The sequence below is a fragment of the Struthio camelus genome, chromosome 9, assembly GCF_040807025.1.
Source record: "Struthio camelus isolate bStrCam1 chromosome 9, bStrCam1.hap1, whole genome shotgun sequence".
NCBI lineage: Eukaryota > Metazoa > Chordata > Aves > Struthioniformes > Struthionidae > Struthio > Struthio camelus.
In genome coordinates, this window is record NC_090950.1 from 27210680 (window position 1) to 27236801 (window position 26122).

At 39.1% G+C, this 26122-nt stretch overlaps 1 protein-coding gene across 4 annotated transcripts in view; it reads right to left on the reverse strand.

Annotated features, from left to right (window-relative positions):
• Positions 1-26122, reverse strand: part of FNDC3B (fibronectin type III domain containing 3B) — a 224593-nt gene that overhangs the window by 63529 nt on the left and 134942 nt on the right. For all 4 annotated transcript variants that reach the window (XM_068953972.1, XM_068953974.1, XM_009673755.2 and 1 more), the window contains exons 7-11: positions 14920-14978; positions 8642-8799; positions 6697-6756; positions 3030-3168; positions 2635-2688 (exon numbers count right to left, since the gene is read on the reverse strand). In XM_068953972.1, the coding sequence (XP_068810073.1) occupies positions 2635-2688; positions 3030-3168; positions 6697-6756; positions 8642-8799; positions 14920-14978 (470 nt within the window). The remainder of the gene's footprint in view (positions 1-2634; positions 2689-3029; positions 3169-6696; positions 6757-8641; positions 8800-14919; positions 14979-26122) is intronic.

Sequence of the window (26122 nt, forward strand, 5' to 3'; positions counted from 1 at the left end):
CTCCGCCCGAGATACAACCCTAGGCATTCATTGATCATTTTCATTGCTCTCTGACCTCTCTTGCCTGACACCAATTTTGTTTCTATAGTTTGAGGCTGCAGTGCTTGCGGGAGAGCCTTCCAGGAGTTGCACGTAGCTTCTATGTTGCAATGGCTTTTCATGGCTCATTCTCACGCTATCCTTCATTATGAAGGGATTCAGCATTTTCAAGGCAAGCTGTCATTTTTAGGGTGTTTTTCTAACTTTATTACTGAATAGATTTCTTGTTCTCCACTCCTGCAAAGCTCCCTCCGCTGTGCAGTCACAATTTAATTTCCTTGCGATCGCCCATTTTCCTGTGTTTATATTTTATGCTGTGCCCTGTAGCTAATGAATGTTGCTCTAGCTGAGACCTGGCTGAGCTTTCACTGTCGCCTGGCAAGCATTTTCCTCCTCCCTGATGTATCTATTTCTTGATTTCACCAGGACAGTGTGGCATTGTAATAAAGCTTGTGCTTTTGCTTGCACAGATTTTACATAGGCAAATTGGAGGTTATAGGACATGACAAGGGAATTCTCTTTTGTACTTGGATGCTGTAACTTCAGTTACTTAAGTAGTTACCGCACACTGGAGGCACAACTGGCAACACCACCTGAAAACATGAGTGGAGCAGGTTGCCAATCTGAAAGAATCAGCTAGAACAGGGGCCTGCAGAAACAGTCCTCTTGCACATCCAACCTGGATTTTCAGACTTTCTTCTTTAATTAGTCTTAATATCGAGTTTTAATTCATTAACTCAAAAGTACATCTCTGTCTCATATCAGAGTAAAAATTTTTTCAGATAAGCTACACCTGTGGCCTATTCATCAACTATCTCATGACTGGACAATTACATTTCAGTCCAGAGTTGTCATGTCAAATCACTGGAGATGTACCAAATTAACTTGTGTAGGACCATTATTCTTTCATCTTTGCTGGCTAGCTATCCTCTAGGAGCTCAAATTTCAGGACTGTTACTGAGAAAACAAGGTAATTAAAATAGCTAGACTGAGGTCCTGGGAAGTAGGAATTTTTTTTTTTCCCTTCGTGGGTACATGGGGTAGCATAAAACAAACTACTTTTACCTTGTAAAAACAGATATAACAACAATTCCTTCTGAAGATGAAACTCTAGATATATACTAAGTATGAAAAGTTTTAGAGGACAACAGCATTTCAGAATTGTTTTGCATAAATTCAAGGTTTTGATTGGGCTGCAAAGTGGATAAAATTAACATCCAAAGTATTTGCATTGCATTAACGGTTTGTTATTGGTCTTTCTTCTGACAGCACCTTCTGTTGCTTCCCTCCCTCTGCAGTCTGGGATCATATGCCTGTTTCTACTACTTCATTCCTCTTTGGTGTTATGTTCCCATGGAAATTGCAGAAGCCTTGCAAGAGAAAAAACTGCACAATCAAGATGCCACAGAAGGTATAACGGGTTTCAAGGCTCATGCCTCTGATTATCCTAGCCTATTCTTTTGGAGAATTGTTTTTTTTATTTCCTTTCCCAGATCTCATAGTCCATCTTTTTTTCTTTTTCACTGACAACCTTTCATTCCATTATTCAGACCAGGGCAGCAGGCCCTTCTTAAGCTGCTGTCTGATTTTAGCTCAGTTCTGTGGGATTCTCATCATGTAGGCCCCATTTGCTATGATACTGCATACAACAAACATTTGCACAGTGTGCAGTTCCAAATGTCAAACACGTAGCAGAATGATCTAGGAATCTCTTACTAATGAAATGACGGAAAACTATTCATGGCATAATATTCCTCTCAGAATATTATTCTGAAAATACTAAAAACCTCCGGAGAGCTTTATCGGACTGTACAACTAAACACCTTTTCACATACTTTTTTCTTCTTCCTTTTTAAACATGTTGCTCAAGTTTGTTCTGACATCCAATATATATTTTTTCCTTCAGAGATGATATTCACTGACTCATGCTTTCCACAGAAATATGGCTTGCATAATGGACAGAAGGCATACAGGAAATAGGGGAAGAAGGGGGGACTCAAAAGCAAAACCACCCCCAGCAAGCAACATTCTCCACAACTCTTGCTTTTGGCACTCTCCCCAAACACATGATGCTTAACAACAGATCTTTGGAGCAGAGAACTTATTTCCCTTTGTGTCTGTAAGACGACTAGATGCCCATATGTAAAGGACAACGTTCTTTTGATCCCAAATACATTTTCTATAAGAAGGATTGCAAGATCACGCCCCATCTCCTTTGAGGCAGGAACAGTGCTTTATCCTGCACTTACACAGCATCCAGAAGGAGATCATGAATAGAATTTTAAGATCCATCACAACACAAATAATTAAACAATAAGTAATGCTAATTAACAAATTACCTACACCAATGAGCAATAAAAAGCTGAATTTCAAGCGCACAGATGCGGAATACTGCCTCTGCATAAAACACATCAGATGAAAAGCATTCCCCTCACTGCCTCTTTCACCTTTCTAGATCTCTACCTAACGTCATCAGGATTTCATTTTCGTACTTCTAGTCTCCCCTGTACCTAATTATTTTTCTTTGTTCATCAAATCCTTGTAAAGTCTCAGTGCTATTTATTTATGTATTTAGTTCAATTAGTTACTACTTACCTCATCCCATTCTAGAAGGTAGCTGGTGATTTTTGAACCATTATCAATGGGTGCCTATGAACAAAAATAAACAAAAGGCGACTTTGGGAATAAGAGAAAACTATTTCCCCCTCAGACAAATAACTAGTCTAAAGTGAAACCGAAGCTTGAGGGTTTTGCACACAGCTTGGCAGCCTTTTAATGAATAACAGGAGGAAGCTGAATGTAATGAAACACATACGTTTTTAAAGTCGTGTGTTAAGTAAGTGCATGGGAAGGTACTCGTCAGAGTACAGCAAGTTCAAGTCTCTTACACTGAAAAATGGCTGTTTCAGCTTTCAATTATTTTCAGCGCTTATGCCGGTAAACTGTATTTCTCCCTCCTTTCTTGGGTGCCCAACTGAAGCAATACTTACCTTCCATTGTAAGGTTAAGGAGCTTTTGGTCCTGTGTGAGGGTTTGGGTGGGAAGGGACACTCTGGTGCGGAGCTGTGAGTGGTGAAGCTTACTGGCTCTGAGCAGGCTCCCTTTACCGAGTTGTATATTGCATATACCCTGGAAAAGGACACACATTCACACTGCTTATAAATCTGCTGACAGTTATAAGATGAGCACGCGCTGCCTCAGCCACAATATTTGACTACCAAAGCATCCACGATACCATCCACTAATGATAGATTTCTCACAAACCAGTGGCTATTGCTATTATATTTCACTCAATACAAGTATGCAAAAAAAAAAAAAAAATCACAGCAGGAGATGATCATTAGTGTTTTGTGCAACTACTCCCATAGGCAGCTGAGTTATCATCTTTTCTTTTGGCCACAAGAAGCCTCTGCCACTCTTTCCGTGGCTATTGGCAGTACTTCACACACTGTATGCTCTTCAGCAGACAACTGAACATATGAGCTCATGAGGAAAAGCTGCAAACATTAATGCCCTACTTAAAGTTGATTTGCATGTACCATGTTCAGTGATAGTAATTGCTGGTGTCCTTCCGTAGGTACAAGCTTCTCCTACACATCTGAAGTGTCAGTTCTCAGTAGAGCTTTGAACTAAAACTAACACAGTAATAGCAATAAATGTAGTTTGAAAACATTGCTTTGATAAACTGAAAATCTTCAAAGCAAATTTGACTTCAAGTAAATCATCTATGTATCAGCACAATAGGGGATATATTGCAAACTAACATGGGAAAATAAAGGCAATATATTTGAGCACCTCCTCATCAGGTGCTTTTCTCAGAGAAATTAACAATGTTATTTTTCCTTTCACATTTTCTATGCAGAAAAAGAAAAGTGCAAGTTGCCAGTCTTCTACTCACAAACCATTCAAACTGTGACCAGACAATGACCTCAGGGCTGGCTATAGCCATTGTGTACTTGAATGTAGAGTTTAAGAAAGGGCAATTTCTAATTTGTTTTCAGTAGATAAGAGTTATTTATGTGCAATGGCCACCTACACAGAATTAAATCTTTGGGGGGGAATTCACAAGAGCTGCTTGCCCTCAATGGAAATATCATGTAGTGCTGCTTTATATATCTCCTGTTAGCAGTCAAGAGTGAAAACAAATGCAATTAATTAATTGAGTCTGCATCTGGCAGCTGGATACACCGTATGTACGTGTCCCGGAAACCAGTGTAGCTAAGAGTCAAAGACGCATCACTGGGGAATACAACCACATAAAAATGAGTTTAAGAACATCTTTTGCAAATCAATGGAAAATTGCATTTTTGCTTCTGCCAGTTGGAAGTTGCTGTGGTACCTGAGGTTTCCATGTCAATGTTCATCACTGTAAACGTACTGCCTACTATGGGGTGTAATATAAACTCCTGAAAAATGAAAGAAAACAAGCATCCTGGAAATAAGCACCTCCGGAATTCCTACAGCAGGAATCATCTTGTGACAGGGGCCTCTCTGAAGATTAAAGGTTTAAGTGTAAAAGAGACAGGCAGGCCCTCAAAAAGGTGAGCGGAATCATCTTTGTAGCTACCAAAATAATACTCTGAAAAAACATAGGATGCAGATTCATAGCGAAGCAGGTTGTTCTAAGTGTCTAGGGCCTAATACAGCAGCAAGCTCAAGCAGCTTATCTATGTGAAAAAAGAAGCCTTTAGAGATGCCACCAAGATTAAAGAGACCTAAGATGATCTGCTGAGTAACTGTTGGTCACAAATTTCTTTACTTAACACATTTATTTCTTCAGAGTTGTTAATACATGATGCAGTTTCAACAGAGGAAAAAAAGTAGTAGAAAACATACTGTCTGCTTTTTAAATGTTAGTTTCTCCTACTATAAATGTGTGCTGCTGCTTTTAAGTCTGACTTTCATATTTGGCAGTCACTTACTCTTTTTAAACAAAAGTTACTGCTAACTGTTAACAAATGATGTATAATTTGGCAAACATGACAGAAAAACACAGGGAACCATAGGTAGACAGAATGAACTGATTTGGAAGTTAGCCAGGATATGGGGCAATTACCCCTACTGCCATTAAAAATTGCATGAGATCTCAACAATATACTTTACACGACTACCACATTACTGTTTGAAGCTTGCTTTAAAAACTAAGCTCAATAGCTTACAGCAGGAGGCTCAGCAGCATTTTACAACTTTCTTCTTGCTTGAACCTGCATGTTTTAGTTAAGTTACTTTGGTCTTGAGCTTCTCCTTGAAAAGTACATTTAAGGGCCATTAGAAAATGCCCTTAAAAAGGAAGCTATGATATCAGACAAAGGCAGGCACTTTTTTTTTTTTTTTTTAATGCTCAAAAGTGTTTGCAAAGTCTTTGCTTTTCAAAGTTTCACAAACAGTAGCAGCCTCGATGAGAAAACGTATGCCAAACTTAGTCCTTGTCTGGAAAAACAGAAGGAAACCATAGACAGGAGTGAAAGGAATTTTTGAAGGATATTGAGCATAAGCGAACAGGATGTGAATTTGAAGCCTTGGTCCATAAACAAAATCTTTTAAAAATGCAGCAAAACTAGATAATAAAAAGCTGACATTAAAAACATCAAGGCTCAAAACTGAGAGTGGGTTAACAGTTAATAAATGTGTAACACACAGCTCTAAAAACCAAGAGAAACATGCTTTAAGACCTGACCTCTCCCCCTTGGTGTTAGTGTTGTACTTGAAGGAAATGTGTTCCTCCAAAAAATTCTTCATAAGATCATGCTGGCTTTGTAAAACACGTAGATGAGTTCCAACACTACCCTTACTGCTTGCCTCGTTCCTGCCATTCGTGGCCGATAGCACACGAAGGTTCTGTCATTCTAGTACTATCTAAGAGGTACTTTCCATTATAAATATTTACACAGGAAGAGTCACGTTTTTAATAGATTCACAGCCAAAAATTCTGTGATTTCAGGTGCTATTTTATGCATCCATGTTTTTGCTAATTTTTCTCTTCACCCTAACATCCCACCAAGCTTTTATCCTAATCTCTCACTTTCCACATATAACTTACAGTCATTCTCTCTATAGCACTACAATCCAGAGAGATCATAATGTTAGAAAATGCTGGCTGAAAATATCAAGATAGACCAGTGTGAATCCATTTCTTAAAAGACAGTAAATGCTAAAATTACGATAGCCAGATGGACTCGTCATCAGATTTACTTCATGAAGCAGGGAATATTTATAAAAAACACACAGGACCACTTCCAGTTTTTCTAGGACACTAGGTAACAATAAACTGGACAAACGCCAGCACTCTGGTCAAATTTTTGAACACCCTTGAGGCATCCTATACTTTCATACCCAAGCACCTCAAGACTTGTTATATATATAAATATATATGTATATGAATAGACAAAAATATAGGTAGAGACAGAAGACTTTTCTCTTGCTTTAGCAACAACAACAATATGACAGAAAAGTTCATGTTCAAAAAGCACTCTCATAGCTTTGAGTCTGAGATAAAACGTATCAAAGAATACTTCGGAAGCGTGAAAGAAATTCTGCAGAGGTGACCACAAAATTCTTGAGCTACATTATATATAGTTAGATAAAATATTTCCATGTTTATTCTCTTACAATTGAATAGACTATACAGAAGTGACGTTCCGAGTCACACTAACCCACCTGACATGATAATCTGTTGCTGGCCTAAGGTCTTTCAGGTTGTATTCTAGTTCTTCTCCACTGCAGAAAGAAACCATAAACAAATTAGGAAAAGCAGCATCATATTTAGCTATTCATTTTACAGTGACTAGGGACTCCTACATATTACAACTTGAAAGAAGGAAAAAAAAAAAAAATCTGTCGCAGAAAAATAACAGTAAGGAATACGAGCCCGATATGTCAACACAATTCAGGTTTCTTGAAAGCCTTATAAAGCCTGAACAGAAGAGTAGCTATGATCCCAATTTATAAAGTCAGCTAACTATACGGGTTTATTTCAGTGCTATTCTTACATTTGTTGACATACTTATAAAGCTCATTGTGTTTTTCAGCCCTCCCAGAGTTGAAAGGAGCTGAAGTAACACAGCATTACTGTTGTACTTCTTGCAAATTTACTATTTCAAACTACTTCAGAAAAAGTGAGAGCCAAACCTTACAGGTAAAAAGTAGTTCCTTGCACAACTGTTTCACCTGTGATCATTTGCTTTCTCTTCCAGAATCCCCTTTGCTGTGAGGACTACGGCAAAGAGACATGCAATTAACTCTCTAACAGCCAGACCCAGACCTCTCTCAACAGCAAGAAAACGAGACCTGATTTTCAGACGTTCTAGGAAGCAATAGCGCATAATTTACTAATTTCAAATGTCACCAACATAGTCAGGGATGTTCTTTTTCCTTTCAGCTTGTCTGCTGGTAAATAAAGACTAGACTGATGCATGCATTGCTGCATCTGTGAAAGTTATGGTATGGATCAGTGCTTAATAAAGCAATAACCATCTCATATCTGCTTGGTTTATTCATTATTTTACTGACATATAGGAGGCAACACAATTCTTAATTTAGCATAAAGAAATATTTTATAGATAAATAGGCAAGTATAGGGAGATATCTCAAAAAAAGAACAAAATCGGTATTATTGCAACCAAAAAGCACACACCTGCTGGGGTGACAGAAATCTGGTAAAAACTCTGTTTTCCATATAGACCAATTCTCTGAAAATTCAGTTTTTCACCCCTCCCTAGCATGAGAGCATTTCTTTGCAAAGTGAACGTATTCAACATACTGAAGGACTTTTTTTTTTGCCTGCAGCAATAGTTACTCTTGCTTATGAGAGAGCATATACCACCATGCTAACGGTGGTACTCCGCCTAGGAGCAGGAGACAGATTACTACTTGTAGCTTTAGAACAGGCGCACAACATTTCTTAACTACAAGAAAACGTGCAGCCATTACATCAGCAAGCATCAAAGGAAAAAAGAAAGGTATGACATCGCATGCACTTGATCACAAAATGAGCTCAGACGATCACTAAGTTAGAGACAGAAATCACTCAATAGTTTTTTTCTTGTTACTTAAGACTGCTAACAGCCAAGCATTCAAGCTTTTTCTGTGGCACTTATAGAGCCTACTGGTGGGCATGCTCCCTTCTCTGTTGATCGAGGCAATCTGAAGCAGTAGAGCCCTCAACTATTGCTCTTCAGCTCAAAAAGACCTGGGTTTAATGTTCTTAATTATGAAAGTTCACAGAGAACACAGTCCATCAGGAAGGCAACCACCCTACCTGCATGGTGTACATGAAAGGGTTTTGACATTTAGCATAAGACAAATGGTAAGCTTTTCACTGCTAACAGGAAACACAGCAAGGTACGAGAGGCCTACAGCATGCAAAGAGGCAGGAGAGGGAGGGCAAGTAGGGGCCTTGCGACACAGTCAGCTAGCTCATCGCAAGCTCCTTCGGTCCTGAAGATCCAAGAGGAAAAGAAGAAGGAATTACAGGCAGCTGGGACACGTGCCTTCTCTGTGCAACTGATGGAGATGCCAACATAGCCCTTGAAAAGCTAAGAGAAATCATTGCTAATGAAAACACAAATTGAGTGTAACACAAGCGTAAAAGTGATACCCTTACCTGTAAATTATCTTGTATTTTCCATCCTTCCCTTTATCTGATAAGGCAACCTCATAAGTACAGGTGTAAGGCAAACCATTGTTGTGTCTATCTGCATTTAAAAGGCCAGTGGGAGGTGACCACGTAAGTAAAACTGTTCTTGCTTGAATATTTGTAACCTATAAAAGAAACATTAGTTACTCTGAATTCAAGGACAAAGTTGTCCTCTAAATGTTTGTTTTCCACTTGAATTTTCACAATGAATTTCTTATAAACAGCAAGAAATATAAGAGCTAGAGGTGAAAAATAAATTAAGAAACGGTCATCAACAAAACAAACAAAAATACTGAATCACAGAATAAAGTAACCTCTTAAAAATGAGGAATACAAAGATGCCAGCTCCCTGTGGGGGTATGTTAGTTATTGCCTAAGGGTTCATTACAGTACACCTTGCACCATTTTTAAAGTACCCTGCTGTTGTGGCTGTTATCAGAAAGCAAGTGGAAATAAGAGGAACAGTGACTTCATTCCATAGATTTCCTTGTCTGCACTAATTTTTCTAAAGCTTGCATTAGTGAGATTCTCAAAAAAAACAGCAAAGGCATTTTTAGTCATCCTGTTCCTTCTTGTAACTTGAAGCTGGAATAATTCAAGTATCTGCAAAGTTACACTAACTCAAAAGCCTAGGGAAGGATCACATTAGAAGTCTGACTTGCCAATTAAAAATTGAATCCCAAATCAACCACTTTACACCTGAACAGAAAGAAGGCATTTAGGATCCGCAGTCACCACTGGGCGCAGCAGCTCTGCAGGGGAATCTAAACAGCAGATGGGCCAGAATCTCCTTCGAGGGAAACGCTGAAAAAACGCATCCAAATCCCATCACCAAAACAACTTTATCATGGCCAGCAGTGCAGCCATGTTCTTCTGGAAATACAGGTCCAAATAACTCTAGATTGATAGAGCTTAAACCTAGCATAGCTTCTGTTGTGCGACTCCAGCCGTCAACAGGAGAGCCCATCGGCACATTGCCAGAAGCATCCTTCATGGCATGCATGTGCAGAACAGCAGCTTCCAAGAGAAAAGGCTTCTGTTATCAAGCCAAGAAAGAAAGAAAGAAAAAATCCTCCCTCCCCACCTCCTAAGTGCTTCAAAAGAAATAGAAATAAAAAAACTATTGTTACTTTGGCTATCGTGGAAAGACAGTGCAGAATTTTTATGCAAGTCTTCTGAAAAAATTCCAGAGCAGACATTGTGCCCCCACGCATTCTGCCACAAACTTCAGCTTTCTTAATGAAAATGACTACTTTTTTTTAAAAAATGCAGTGTCAAATGTAATTTTTTAAGATCGTCTCTATGGGGAAGGAACAAAATCATGAGGTTTTAAATACTCTATTAATTTCTTCTACGCACAAAATTTCACTGGTTTTATCATTTTAACAGATTTCTCCAAAACACAAAGCAACTTTGTCATTTCAGAAGCTATCAGATAATGATACAGGTGCATTTCCAACGCTTTTCTTGAGGCATCTGAAACATCTTATCCACCAATGATTTAGCAGCGACGTTTTAGCTTCAACTTGCTATGTAACTGTGCTTAGAATGAAATTGTTAAGGTTCAGTTGTGGATTCTGTAAGAACGTAGCCTTGCAATGGGATGGAATATCAGATTTTAAGGGCTGCTTGCTTACAAATCAGACTTCTGGATATCTTTAAATTTATATACTGCAGAATATTTAACTTCTCATGTGAAAATACATTGCTTCCAGCTGAACAGTACTCCAATTGTTGCATATGATACTGATATATCAAACATACGCTTTCCAAGCAAGTCATAAATCTGCATTTTTAACATAATGACAAGTAGGTGAAACCACAGTGTCTCATCTTAGCTTCAACGCTGCGCTCTCAAAAGTTAAACATTTTTATTTACTACAGTACGCATAGTGTTGGCAAAAAGAAAACCTCTGTTCAACATAATATGAAAAAACAAGTTGTAAAACAAGAAGTTATCTAGTAACAGCCTTTTTTCATTAAAAATACTAACATGCAAATTCTTATACATGCATGCGACTAGAGCAAGAAATCTACTGCACTTTCCTGATGCTAGGAAATCAACGTTTGCTTCAAAACGCAGACCAGCAAAAATTGATCCTAGATATCTGTAAAAATTCTAAATGTTTCAAATAAGATAAAGTTAAATATCATCTATATATATGAATTTAGTTGTGACAAAGATATTTAGAGCTAAAAATTTGCATTTTATATAATGCATTGAATAGGTCAGAGAACTGGATAATAAAAAGATCCAAATAGGAACTTTCATTTAACATACGATACTACTATTTACCAGCTCAATCCGTGAGCACACAGTTTCTTTTATTATTATGGAAACATGCTTGCATAATTGTTTTTCATAAATTCAGATGGACTTGGAACTCGAGGCACGATATCCTGCCAATGTTCTATTGCAATGTTTTTCTCTGCGACTACTCACAAGGACACACGTATGTATATTCTGCATATGGCCAAAGCCCTGGCCTTCCATGAACTTCAGCAATCTGTAAAAGGTCTTTTATAGTGTCTTAAAGTAAGACTAGAAAACCCTAGAAAAGGGTAGATTAGAATGCTCAGTTAGCGTATACACACTTCCACGCAGGGGATACAAGTCAAAAACAGCTCCCAAGCACAGTGTTTCCCTACCTGCACCATTGAGCCGTTACTGATATCACAGTTCAGAGTTATTGCTGGCCTATTTTGGTGGTATTCTGTGCATAGCAATTGCCGATGCAGTTTTTAAAATAAACACAATAGATCACTGAACACAGTTCTTAGCTGTGCTGAGTGCATAAACTAAGTGCAGCAGCAAGCAAGGGTTAGCTGGTATCAGAGTCTGGAAACACACAACTATGCACGCGCTAAGTGCAGAAGGAAAAGCTGGACCAGTACTGCACCCGGCAGAGCGAGAACAGGTTTATGCGTACAACTGGAGATAAATATATCTACTACTCGTGGACTAACAGGCTCAAAGTCATATGACATTTTCCAGAGGTGTCTCTCTCCAATATCTTATTTAATGGCCAAAAAACACTTAACTTTACTAAGCAACTTCTACATGCAGCAGAGAACATTAGTATCGCTATGAAAAACGACATATTCAACAAATGGGATTATGATGCAATGAAAATAACAAGCAAAAACTCACAAAATGGCTCAGTGCCTATAACTCCAATTTCTCTCTCTCACACATGGGAAAACAAGCACCTTTTGAAAGGTGCGAAGCAGCTGAACAGATGCAGACCTGTGACCTTTTTGAATTTTCAATCCAGAAAAAAACAGGACAGCTACTGTCACCACGACAGGTTTAATGGCACTCCTATTGACTCAAGATGCCATTGTTCATTCAGGGTATTATTCAAGTCAACTTTAAGCTATAAAAGGTTTTACTTCAAGAAAGAGTTTATTGTTCATTAGTTTTATTTTGGTAGGATAGAAATAGGACAGCATTAACCAGAAAACTTGCTCATCGGTTGGGGAGGTAAAGCTTTGGGCTTCTTTCCAGGTAACACAACCCGACTCATCTGCGCGTAAAATTACTGTATTTGATTTTAACAGGACTGGCTTTTCCTTTTAGGTAAGAAGTAACAAAAGATTCTCCCACAAGGAGGTTTGTGTGTCTGGTGAAAAGCACAGTTAATTAGTTTCTGAAAACTTCTCAGTTTACGCTCTAAATGCCTGCTTTATACACTATCAAAATGTGGTGGTGTAAATAATTATTTCATAAAAGCCCCTGGGAAAGAATCCCAGCTCCTCCGCTACTTTAATAAGGTTACAGGACTGATGAATATCAGTCCTCCCAGTCATTCAGGTACTGAACAATGTTTCTGTACAACTTTCATTATCTTTTAAATTCCGGGTTAGCGTTCACAGCCATGGGGCGGTTTGGAGCTTTATTGTGTGTGTGTGAGAACTACACTGAAAGCAACATTCATTTACTCCCTTGAGGGCAACGTCTGAAAGACTTGGGGGTCAAACGAATTCATGGTTATTACTAGGTCAAGATTTCGCTTTTAAACGCTGGATCTAATCCTGCGGTTTTAGGCAAAAATCCCACTGATTAAATACGAGTTTCATCTCAGACCAAGCCAGCAGGAACAGGTCTTTTTTTTGGAAGTCAGACTCGGCACACCTGCAACGTTCCCCTCCCAGCACGGCTCCCCGCTGCAGCCCCGCACGTTTGCTGAGGGGACACCGAGTCCCTCCCAGCTGCCTTGCAGCCACTTAATCTGCTGTAAGGACACTGCTCTTGGCCCTTTCCGAGGCTCAGTTTCAAGTGTCTCTTCCCTGGTGAAGGTATTTGGCTTTAGAGACTGCTTACTTTGTCTGTCTGTTTTGAGAACTGGTGAGATTTCAGTTTAAATAAAAACATGAAAAAAAAATCAAATAGCTTCTCTCAGCTTCACTCCTCTTTGCTACTTACTGTTTTGTGTCCATTTTTTAAACTGTCACTTCTTTCTTCCCAAGTGTTTTTCTATACATTTTTACTTCTTTCACATATGCATAAGGCTCATCAAAAACATGGCCCAATTATACATATTTCCATCATATATAATACTAAATACACACACACATAATTATTGAAAGCAGTCAGTGGTATATGATACTCGTATGAATTTAATCATAAATGGCAAAGTTTCAGGGGGAGTAACAGAAAATCCCCAACAACATCTCCTTAAACATCGTTACCATTTAACCAGTGTTTGTCACCTTCTAGGATTTTTAAGATCCCCATAAGAGCTACTTTTGAAATGGTGCCAGGAAATTTATTTTGTTTTATTGGTATTTTTTGCTCCCCTCCGCTTTAAGCACCCTGGTTACTGGGAATCTAAGCGTACAGAGCTCTGAATCCTACACACCTAAAATAGCTTCTCATCTTTGCAGATATAAATGTGAACTATCACATTTTCACGTTGGCTCTCTGGATCTTTGTAAAAGGTATCAAGCTGTGGCGTTCTACCAGATGAGAAACATTCAGAGAGTCCCCAACACGAAACACTGACTGTTATCCACTGTACAATAAAAGCGGCATAACTTTGTGCTAACTGTTCTTACTTAGCCTTCTGATCTCTCCAAGCAATCCTTTTCTAAGGTCTTCAGCTTCATACTGTCAGTTGTTTCTAAATTAAACAAAGCAATTCTTCTGCTTGCAGACAGAAACTTGGGCTGCAGCCCCCTAGTATTTATCGTCTCCAAGGGTCTGACTTAGGTCTGGCTGGCCTGGCTTAGAACAGATACTTTCACAAGCAATGACAATCGAATACAACAACTGAACACCTTTCTGATTTATTCAGAATGAAAGCATTTAAGAGAACAGATCCTAAATATAAAACCTCAGCCTCTGTCCACGCCTGCCTCTCCCTCGGGTAGGCCACTTCTGCACCTTAGGAATCATGGCTTCTCCAGGCTTCCACTGCACAACTTCTTTCCATCAGCTGTTCAGTTGCTACTGAACTCAGTCCTTATAAAAGTGTTTCAACTACTCAATTTTTTATTGGTTTATTTACTCCCCAGGCTTCCAACTTGACAGAAAAAGCCCTGCATGCTTTCAGAGCAAAGGACAGAGAATCTCCACGTTTCTCCCACTGTCTCGTGACTGCTTCTTCAAGTGTTTGTTTGGACTATTTATTTAGATCCACAATACCCTCCTGGTTTTTCTTTGGATACAAATCAGAAAAACATCACACGCAAAGGCCTTATAATCACATTTATTAACAACCTTGCCTGACTAGGGTCACACCCAACATTAAGGTTATTACACAGTGATTGAATTTCCATTACAAATCAAGTACTTGCTTTTGCTTAAGATAAACTTCGAATATAGTAATTGCCATTGTATTAATAGAATTAGCTTAATCACAATTACAGACATAAATTTGCTTATGACAAATAAAATCAAACCCAGGGGGAAGGGAGAGGAGCTGTGTAAATCATCACAGTGACACAGTGCTGGACCCCTCATTACACTATCAATGCAGACAGTCCTTCCCCGTTAACAGACGACTGGTGCAATTCTTACAGTGGGCAGAGGCCACACGTTCCCACAAGCGTAGAATATGCTTAGAATTTACGCCCACTGACTATATCCCTGCAAAATGAATTAGATAAAAATATACACAGGCAGCAATCTAGCAAGTAAAAAATCAGAGATGTTCCCTTGTGAAATCCCCAGTAGATTGTGACAGAATGTACTCATCATATTTGCTATTTTTTCTTGTATGTGGTAATTCTGGATCACATACCTGTGGTTTCTCCATTCCAGAAAGAATGTCTTGAACCCTTTTTGTTTCTGAATCATATTCTGTAAAACAGAGAATGTGGAAATAGGAAGAAAAATAAATTACCACCATTAAACAAAGATGTCACCTATATTAATATTCCTTCAGGAAGTTGTAAACAGGAGAGATACTGATTATCTGTACATGAGCACCAATTTGCGAGTTTAATGCATGCAGTTCCATATACTCACATTAAAAAATTATAACCCAGAATAAAGGAGGAACGAAATGACACAGAACTGCAGCTATTCAGAAAGGTGGGATTATTTTTAGAGAGGTCCTCCACAAACAGTGTTGTTGGCTAAGATTTGGTTTGACAAAGCAAAAACATCCTAGTTCCGAAGACTGACTGTGGAAGAGGCCCAGGGGTTTCTACAGCTCAATTACTGCTGAACCTAGTCCTAGTTTGTTAACTAAATATATCCTTACTCCATCAGCTGTAAAGCTTGGCTATCTGCCTGCTCACTGGAGCACCAGGCTACCAGAGAAGATAAACATACTTTTTGCACCCATGCCGAGTAACTCCTGGCTAGCTGAGCAGGGTGTCCATCCCGAGTGCTGAAATTTCGGGCATGCAGGAATAGCTACACAGCAGCTTACTAACCATACAGCTGTCTGTCTTAACAGCATTATCATTTAATAGTCAAAGCTCTTGCAATAGCCTCTCAACTAAGAAAGTAGTAATTTCTTGCCAGGCTAATTCTGTTGCTGGACAAGCCGTAATCATCCACTCCCTCCCTGACCCCTCTGCTTGGTGTAGCAGCTCTTACAGGGGTCTACACACAGCATTGTTAAAGAACATGGTGTGAAACAGCTTGCAAAAATTAGCTGCATTCTTTTGAGCACAAAAGGTGCTAAAAAGTGATCAGCTGAGCAGTAGAATGGGACTAACCCTCTTCCCCAAAATGTCCTGAGGTAAAACATTAAGCTTGGAGTAACGAGGTGACACAAAGCAGCTTTATTCCTTTTGGACCACAGCATAGAGAGAGGCCTCATTTTCCACTAGAGTATTCTTTAATGGAAAACTAGGAACTTTTTTTTTTTCTTCTTCTTCTTTTAATCATAATATAACAAAGTTTGCTAGCCAAAGCGGACAAATGCAACAAGCATACACCTAAAGCAAAATGAGCTCTTTATAAAAAATAAAATTTTGGGCACAGGAAGCAAAAAATATTAATAAAGACAAACTGGCAAGATCAGATCAACACCTTTCCCAAATGATCTCCCCAAAGCCTGACCTAATTCTTGTAGCTGAAGAAAGTGTCTTTTTGTCTGTGACCTGCTTTTAAAATAGTACCCCTACTTTTTAAAAATTCCATGCACTAGCATGCCAAAAAAATAAAACTGGCTGAATGCTGATGGAACAACTCCAGTGTAAATGCCCATCTGTCCCTGAAAGAATGCACCTTGGTGCATAGTGGGAATGGCAAATCTCCCCCTGCTTCGTGCATCCCTGAATGCCTTTGCTCTCAGCCACTCTGAAAAGAAAAAAGTAGTAACAATTCCGAATAAGAGGAGAGCATGACTGTCTTTTTGCACAGTAGATAACCCTTAGAGTTTATTAATTAAGCATATAAATTGGCAGGACTCAGCCAGCATAAGATAAAACTGACTTGAAAAGTACCCAGATGGACCCAAATTGCTATGGAAAAGGTTGAGATGTTGATTCAAATAAAAAAAAAAAAAGTCATTGAAGTTTAGGGGGTTTCAGAATTCAAGGTTCCTCTCAGTATTATAAGGGAAGCAGAACTGAGCCATGAAAGCTTGGATCCAGACCTGGAAATTCTGGAGGTCTTGCAGGCTTATCTTGAAGGGATGTTAATAAGAAGCAGCTTCTGCAGTTGCAGAGCATAACAAAATGCTGCTACTATTCTATTGAAAGTTTATGGTTATTATGTCACCCCTAATTACAACCCCCAGAAGCTGAGCATGAATCATTCTCAACCTAAAATCCCAAACAGGTGGACTGAATTTGCTCTCTCCTCTCTCTGCTTTCTAGCAAGGATGCTTTGTCACACTAAGCAAGAGAGGAAAAGAAATGCTAAAGCCCAAAGAAATCTCACTTCCCTCTCCTGTGACAAACGATCGCTCTGTTCAGTAACTGAGCCCTCTGACCATTGCAGGTCAGGGCTGAAGGTTCAAACCACTACAAATACTGGAACTGACTTTAAGACTTAAGGGAGTAGGGTATCCCCAGCACATATATTTTAAAAAATGCACAGGAATCAGTTCTACCAAGGAGATTTTTGTTACTAGCTCCCCGAGTACATAGCATGCTCACAAGGATAAGTATTTTGAGTACCAAATACACTGAAGCCTTGAGTTATGACCATTTATAATCACAAGAGTTCCTACAGATGAACTGGAACTGCAGCATGACTGAGAAGATTTCCTTCAAAGATTATGGGGGGAGGTAGGGGACAGAGAGGGAACGGGACGCCCACAGAGCTAAGGTGGCAGTATGAATGCAAAGAAAAATAATGGAATTAAATTTGTTCCTCATTGCCTAGATAGCTTGACACAGAGAATGACTACAAGAACACATACATGAATGGGCTTTGCATCACCCTAAAGAATAAGACCTAAGGGATGATGTACAGAGGCTGACCAACTATGTCAGATGTCCTCCATGTTGAACTTCTTGTATGTTCACACATGAGACTTGACAGGCACAAGTGATCATTCATTCACTGCATTCACTGCACATATACCTACCACTTAAAAGGTATAGACCAGATGCATCATGTGCTGCTGATTTGCTAATACCATAAATCATACACAAAGAAAAAATAGATTTCATATTAAGAAGTGTCTTTCACCACAAGCTTTGAAATCACAGTACCACACAAAAAGGACAGTGTGTGCCTTTGAGCCTTATGCAGAATTAAAATAAAAACATCCTAAATAATAGGTAATGCACCACGAAAATAGAGCAAACGTAAAATATCTGACTAAAAATTAAATACAATGAATGACTTGTATAGCAAAATCAGAGAATAATTCAGGCTTTGAAGGAAACACCAGGTCATCCAGCCCAAACTCTTGCTCAAAGAAACAAATGAAAGAAAAGGGCAGAACTGTCCCACAGAAAAACTTAAACTGAAGTCATCAGTTTTGAGATAGAAAGTAGCTCACAGAATCATTACGTTCTTACAGTATTTCAAATACTTATTTTCCCATTTCATGAGCCATCAAAAATCCTCAGGCTTATATGGACGGTTGATCTCCTTTCAGTAAATAAACAATTATTCACAGTCCTGAGCTAGACTAAGCTACAGAGAACCAGACTTGTCATGAATCCTTCCCTGCACAGAAAGTGGGTCTCACCCGCCAACCTCTCTTGTAGCATATTAAGCATCAAGCTCAACCTCCTTCTCCCAAGCCAACAGAAGTCTTTTTGAAACAGAAAAGGATAGAGAGAAAAAAAAGCATCTCGCGTGCTCTATGCTGATTAATATAGAGTTGGTGAAAAGCTTTTTCTCTTCCAGTAATGCCTAGCTCATTACTGTTAAGCATCACTCACAGAGGATTGTTCTACTAGATTAGCTCACCACGACGTTTAGGGATGAAGACCACATGCACCTCCCAGGTGTCAGGGTACAGTGGTACACAGCTGGAGAAGAACAGGACAAGGAAAGAGGAAGCCCCAATTTAAAGTAGAGGGTACAATTTAGAAAAATTACCTACAATTGCTTGGGAAAAGGGGTAGGTGGGGATGATTCACTCACTCAGCACTGTCCTTGGCTAATTGACTAAGGACACTGTCCTTAACTAAGCTGATTTACTTCTAATCTCTTCCTCCCTCTTCCTCAGCTAATTCAGCACAGAGGATCTGGTACCAACAAATAAAAGCTTTGTATATCAATCTCTCCAAACCAACAGTGAAACTGGTAGGGATAAGCAGCCAACATGCGCTGCTCTGCATATTTGACACTGGGAACAGAAGTTCAGTCATGTCAGGGATGAACCCAGCTAACACTTCAGGTCATTGTCCCTTTTTAACTTTTCCCCTTAACATCCGGTCCCTACATCTGCCATGGCAAAACTTTTTCATCCTAAGAGGAAGTTGGGGGTGGGGATAAATTCCCTGTGAACACTCAATGCAGTCCTCTGAGGGAGAGTACAAAAAGGTCCGAGTTATCCTGCATTTCTGGGATATTATAGCTGTCCTAAGCTACAAAATTAGGTTCTCACTCCCAAGCTGTGGGTTATATGGATGCAATGTGTTGGGTTAACCTTTTGTAGCAGAGAAGTCAGCTGTAAGACCTGGACCACATCTAAACTTGTGTTTTGATCATCTCCTTCCCCCACCCACTCTGAAAGTTTTTGGGTCATAGATATCATCAAGAGTAAACGCCCCTGAAAAAAATAAGAAATACTTCCCCAGCAGCTGTTTGCTGCTAACAGGGTTTCAGTGTTAATTCTTGCTGAACTAAAGCCTTTTATTATATGCTTCTGTTAGTCTATGTCTATGTTCCTTCCTGCACGTACAGTACAAATATAATTCAGGCCTTTCCAACAATACTTTGGAAAACCAAAAACAGTTTTACAAAACAGAAAAAAGCACTTGTCATTTCAAGGTAAGTTTGAAGTTTCCATGAATAGTTTTCATGTTTGCATGAACAGCAGCTGTGTATGTAAATGGTTTGAAATAGCTACAAGCTCTAAACTAATTAAGATTTTCCCATTGCAAATACAGATTTTAGGTTTGTTCTGCATTCTTTCCTTCATAGAAAGGAAGAGGTCCAGCTCAATACTTAGCTTCTGGCCACAGAAAGTATTTACTGTTTCAACAGCCTTTCCATTCCAAGGGAATGACATCAGCCAGTGCTTTGCAAACTTTAAGTCTAATTCTCAAGCAGAGCTCCATGCTCACAGATATGCCAGTCATAACATAACATGCTTTCTCAGAATTTATTCCAGATTTATTGGGGCTGGGACCAGCTTTTATGCTAGGAAAGATCTTTTATCAGTCACGTACAGCACAACCTACAATTTGCAAAAAAACATGCATTTCAGTACACAGTATCTCCCCTGTCAAGTGCCTATGGATGTCAAAGTTTCAGACAAAAAAGAACAGATATAGACTTTTTCATTTCAGCTAATTTTAGAAACACATATTTCAAAAAATCCTTCTACAAGAATGAACCTAAAACTCAGGATGCCATGCTGCAACTGAGTCACAGAAAACAGGACTGGGGCGGGGGGAATATCACCTCTACCCCAAAACAAGATCACATTTGATCTTTTCCTAATCCATTCCTTAAAAATTAAAAAATAGTAATAAAAAAAATCCCATGGCCATGGCAATCTTGCAACCTTCCTAGGCTAGGCAATCTACCTCAACACCTACCTATCTCCACCATTGGAAAGATTTTCTGCTCAAGTTTTCCTGCTGCAACTTAAACGTAATATTTCTTCCCTGTACATCCATTGCAATAAGTTTACCATCATCACTTTTTTTTTTTTTTTTGGGGGGGGGCAACTTTTCACATAATCAGAGACACCTTTCTTTTCAAGGAGAACATTTCTTTCATAGACTATGCTTACCAGATTGCAGATTTTTTTTTTTTTTTTTTAAATTGGTCTACACTCTTCTGCAGACATGGTACCAGCACCAGTGCTCCAGCTGAACACCACCCAGTAAGACGACACACCTGCTTACACAGTTCATCTCGAGTTTTATTTTTGTCACTGTGAATAGGGCAACTTGACTCATCTTTATTTTGTGGTCTATTATATCTCCTAGCACTACTACACTTAGGGGAAAAAGCAGGTTTGAGAATGACTGGCTAAAATGTAGTACTTTGCCCTTGTCTTGATCAAACTGTTTTTTGTTTGGTTGGTTTTTGGGTTTCTTTGTTTTGGTTTGTTTTTCTTTTGTCAAGGCCATTTGAGTTCTATTCATGTCCCATTGTGCCCTCCTTCCCTTCCCCCTTATCCACCAACCACTCTCAATCCTACCAGAGCTGATCGAGACCATAATTTAATAAGAATCAACTTCCATTCCATTCTTCAAGTCCTTAATGAAAATACTGAATAAAAGCAGACCGAGGACAGATTCATGCCTAATCTCATCTGATACAGCTTTCCAGTTTGTCAGGGAGGTAGTCCAGTGAAGGACAGGGCCAGGGATAAACAGCAAGGATATGTGCTGCCTAATACACGTAACACTGAGGAAGAGCAAAGTCTAATGTCAGACTGGATGCACAGTGCGTTATGTACCTCTTTGCTGCTCCTTTTTTGCAATGGGCAAAACTTGGGAAACCTTTATAATCAAAAACTTGTGAAAGAAATATTTATCTTCAAAAGAGTCAATAACACCATGCTAAAATATAATACCCCAAGGAAGACCACCAATTAAGCCTACAAACGCCTGCGTGAGTTTTCAATTCTAAATACTAAATATTACAAATTTCTGCTAGAGATATGAAAGCTAATAAAAACATTAGAAATAAACCATGACTGCAGCTCCCATCCTCAAGTCAGGGAGCTGAAAGTTTTCCAGCTTTGAGAAAAGATCCAATCACTGAAACACCTTCTAACTGTTAAAAACAAACAAACAAATGTTGTGCACAAGCACCTCCCTTAAGTCTATACCTAAGAACCTTCCCATCGCTAACTTAATTCTTCTGCTAAAATGCCTCACTTGATATCTATGAGCTTATCTTTCAGTTTTAAAACCTAAACCCTATGTAGGAAACATCCAAAACTGAGTCACTCCCTATTGAAGCCATAAACAAATCAAAAACTTAGCATAAAAAACCAGAAATATGTATTTTCAGATGTCAATATTAATAATAATAAAAAAAATCCTTAGTCAAGGAGGTACGCTCACAATCCTGACTCATTGGCAATTCAGGCAAAAGATAATTTAAGTGTATACCTCAGCACCCTGGTAATTTAGGCATGAATTTAATTATGTGCTTCAAAGATTTTCTGGGCCATAGTGCATATCTGTTAACTCAATAGTTTTATCCCTACTGCTCTCCCACTATCAGTGGGGAATATATCTGTAGCACAAATGCGCTTTATCTGGTTTGTCCCTCTGTTTCAAGTCAGCATCCCACATCTATCTGCCATCGCACAGACAAACATCTGATGCTTTCACATCGAGGAGATGGGGAAGCACCCAGATGTACAGAATTAAGTCACTTCTGTTTTAAAAATAAGTGCAAGTTCACTCAATTCTCCCTCTCTCCTCATTTTGTTTTGACATGTATTTTTCATTGGAACAGAGCAAGGAAAATCACATCAGTTGCACCGACAAGGGAAATGAAATACTGGATGCAAGGGACAAACGGAGTGTAAGTGACATGTTGGTTTTGTTTTTTTCTACTTCTTTGTTGCTACTGCTGGAACACAGCAGTAACAACTCCTACTTTACTGGCTAAAGATCTGAGTGAATTCCTACTGCGAACATGCAGTCCGTCCATTAGAAAAGGACTTTCTCAGTAAAAATATAGTACCTCCATCTACATCGCATACATTTTACTTCTTAAGTGCTTTGTATCCCTTACAAAGAAGATAGCAGATGCAGTGCACCACATATGGCTGCAGCTGGTTGTTTTTGAAGGAACATCAAATTAAACAGAAATAGAAAAAGTGTAAGTTAAATTTGCTAGAACAAGAAACTGCACTTCCACACAGAACTGCTTCTTGGAGAGCTCTCTTTTGTATTTTTGACTTGCTTTAGCTTATTTTCTGTGTCAAAATAATGTTTATTTTCTAGGCAGCTTCCCTTTCACTATTATATAACAGCCGTCTGCATGCTACTTGGGTTTGAAAGCACCATGAGATCTTTGCAGATAAGCGCAGGCCGACTACACAGGCTGCCACATGCAGTGGCCACCAGTCCTTCTTTCTAAAGTAAGCTTTTCAAAATGGCATAGCTAGCATACAAAAGTAGCTAACCAAGAATAACTATTTAAAATTCTGTTGATTTTTTTATTAGCATAATCTAAATGCTACAGGCTACAGTTTCAAAGAGCTCTTCTAAGCTGTGCTGGCACAGGCAAAAGCATCTGTCGGAGCAGGCAGGCAAGCAAGCATCCACATGTGCGAGACAGATAACGATATGCTATACGTTAAAGCCTCTCCATACCAGCCAATTCTCATGTGTGTGACTACTATTAATAAGGCTGAACAAAGGAGCTTGTAAAAATCCGAGTTTCTCACCTTTTGGCCAAGGAGGGGACACAGAACATTGCTCCACAGGTTACACGGCGAATTGGCACGAGAGCAAATGTTGGCTCCGTGCCGTGACTCACTACAGTCCGTTTGGGCTGGGGGCAGATTTTGAAACAAATTTTTTTCCCCTAGTGTTGCCCATTCTGTAGGAGCATTAGATATTGTTACGCCATACGGCATTAGAGTTTACTAAGAGTAATATTATGAGATTGAAATAAATGGAAATAAAAAAATGATATACAATCATTCTTTTCCAATTAAGGAATGATTTTAGTCATTGACCCCTCCTGTGCTTTGCCTGGTTTGAGTGCTGAGAGACCTGTTACAATGCATCACAAGGGTTTACACAGGTTTCTGTCTTTTAAATAAGCATTACTTTTTTCTTATCTTCCTTCTGGTTTCTATTGACTTTCTTCCTCTTCTGTGTCATTTCTGATTTGGTTGGATTTATAAGAGTTACATGTTTTGACACATCTTTGTGAAACACTCTTCTACCTCTTTCAGGTGTTTGTAAGACTATTCAGAATTGCCATTGATGCTGTTCAATTTGAACAGCCAGAAATAGTACTTCTGCTTTGACAATGAGACTGAAAGACCCTCTTATAACTTTCCCAGAGCTCCCGACTCCCACTTTCAGGATAAAAAAAGTCTAATGCTTCATTTCAGCTGCAAGCTTTGCTAGTATATGGTAACCTTTTTCTAGATGTAATGAAGTTCTCCAAATACCTTATGATTTCCTGTGACAGTTGGAATGTGTGGCATTGCTTTATCCTTAATTCCTTTCATTTGTGTACTGCTTCATGCTTTCCTTCTCCTGGTTCTCCTTATTTCCTGTCACTTTAATCCGTGGCTGCCTGTCTGTCTCTCCTTCATTAGTATTCAGGAGCCACGGTACAATCTGGCAAGACAGCCTCAGGCAGCCCTCCAAGTCTGATGAACTGAGCAGTCATTCAAAAGAAGTAACTTCTGCAAAGATCACCAAGTTACTATTATTATTACTACAGGCTGCCACAAATGACATGGTCATAAAAGCCCTACAGGTTTCTCCGGTCTGAATAAGGAGGAGGAGGGGAGGGCCAATTGACTGGCTAAGACACCCATCCTTCTTAAAACATGAAAGGCCTCAATAGCGACTCCCAAGGATGTCTCCTTGATGCCAGCTGTGAAACGACATTATCTGGAATTTGCGGATGTAAGATTTCCTCGCCGAAATAAAAGATTCCCTTCAACCACAGCAACCGACTTCTCAGCTGTTGGGCAAAGTGAGAGCCTAAAAACCACACATTCAAACAATAAAAGGAGATGTCTCTACTACTTTTCCTCTTAACTGAGTTTTATGTTGATGAAAAGCACAAGTTGGACAGCAGAAGAAGTTACAGCCCTCTCTTCACAAGCATGGCACAGACAGCTTCGTTGCATCTCATTGCTAGCTTGAGAAGCAGCAGAAGCAAGGGCGTAATTTTGTCTCTACTGCCATTTCACTCCTTAGCCTTCCTGCTGAGGTTGCCAGCTGGTCTGCCCGCCTCAGAGGTGATCCTTGCACCCTCTAAGAATTGAATGGAAACCACCAGCTCCTCTAAACCACAGCCTCTTACAAGCCTCCACTGTTACCAGCCTCAGTGGCATTCAAGCCTGTCCAAAGGGTGAAAGGCTTTTGTGTTCTTTGATTACTGCCCCATGCCAATCAGGAAACACTTTTCTCTGAAATGTTACTTCCAACGCAGGGAGTCATGGCATCTATATTGAACCTAACATAAAACTCACTTTTTCCCCCTCAATCTTCAAAAACACAAGCGCACAATAAATGGCCAAAGAAAGCCTTTGATAATCTGCCCACTGTACACAGTAATAGCATTTTTCTGATCAAACAAAAAAACTAGCAAAATAACCTGGAAATCTGCATATTTGCACAGGAACACAATCAGACAGCGCAGCTCAAGTGAACTCCATAGGAGCTCCAAACTTGGTCTGGATTAAACAGAGCTGTGCAGCCAAAATTAACAATCTCCTTGGCAATGAATCTTGTAGAGCCACTGATTTTGCTACAACAATATGAAGACAGTAGAGCACTTCCCTAATGCAAACGCCTGAGGCTGCCCATTATAGTCTAAAGAAACTTTAAGAAAATAACCACAGGCTAAATTTTGCCCTCAGTCCCAACTACTCAGGCTCAATTGAGTCAAAGAAGAAATTAAGGGAGAAATGTTTCTTTAAATTTTATTAGAGGCAAAGAAAAGTGCTTTGGAATGCTAGATTTTAGCAATAACCACTATCTCACTCTCCAAAACGGAGAGTGAATGAGCTACCAGTTCGTTATAAAAAAAGTAAGTATGCAGAACTTTCTCTAAAAGAGGAGAAAAGCACAAAACTGTCATCTTTATCACTTTACCTTTGCTTTAACATTTATATTAATATGTATGAATTACATATATAGTAATATATATTAATCAATCTTTCTATGCACTATTTATCATATCTGCACATTTTTAAAAGAAGTTATATTGCACTACAAAAGTCTGCTTTTAGGAAAAATTCACTCAAAATTATAATTCTTGGAATATCAAGTCTGTTTTATGGAACCAACACTGGAGTTCTCCACTGTCGGCCTAGATGACCAGCTACAGAGTTGCAATGTTTTTGAATGAACCCCCTCTTAGCTTTTCTGTTAATCTGATATAAATTCTCTACCCCTTTTTCCAGATGAAAGCTATGACAAGCAGAATGCAGTGAATGGGGAGATATCACAATAATTTGAGAAAAGAACAATTTTTCATGACAGTCAGCCCAGCCACTACACCTCAGAGAGGGGGAAGACAAAGAGCTGCCTCTTTAACCCAACTCAGACACCTCTAAATTGAGAGCAGAACAGAAAGAAACATACCTTCCTTGTGAGAGAAGACAATCAATTAACTCAAATAACCCCAGCCTAAATTATTTTACAATCAAATCCGAATGATGAACTACGACTACCTGCACT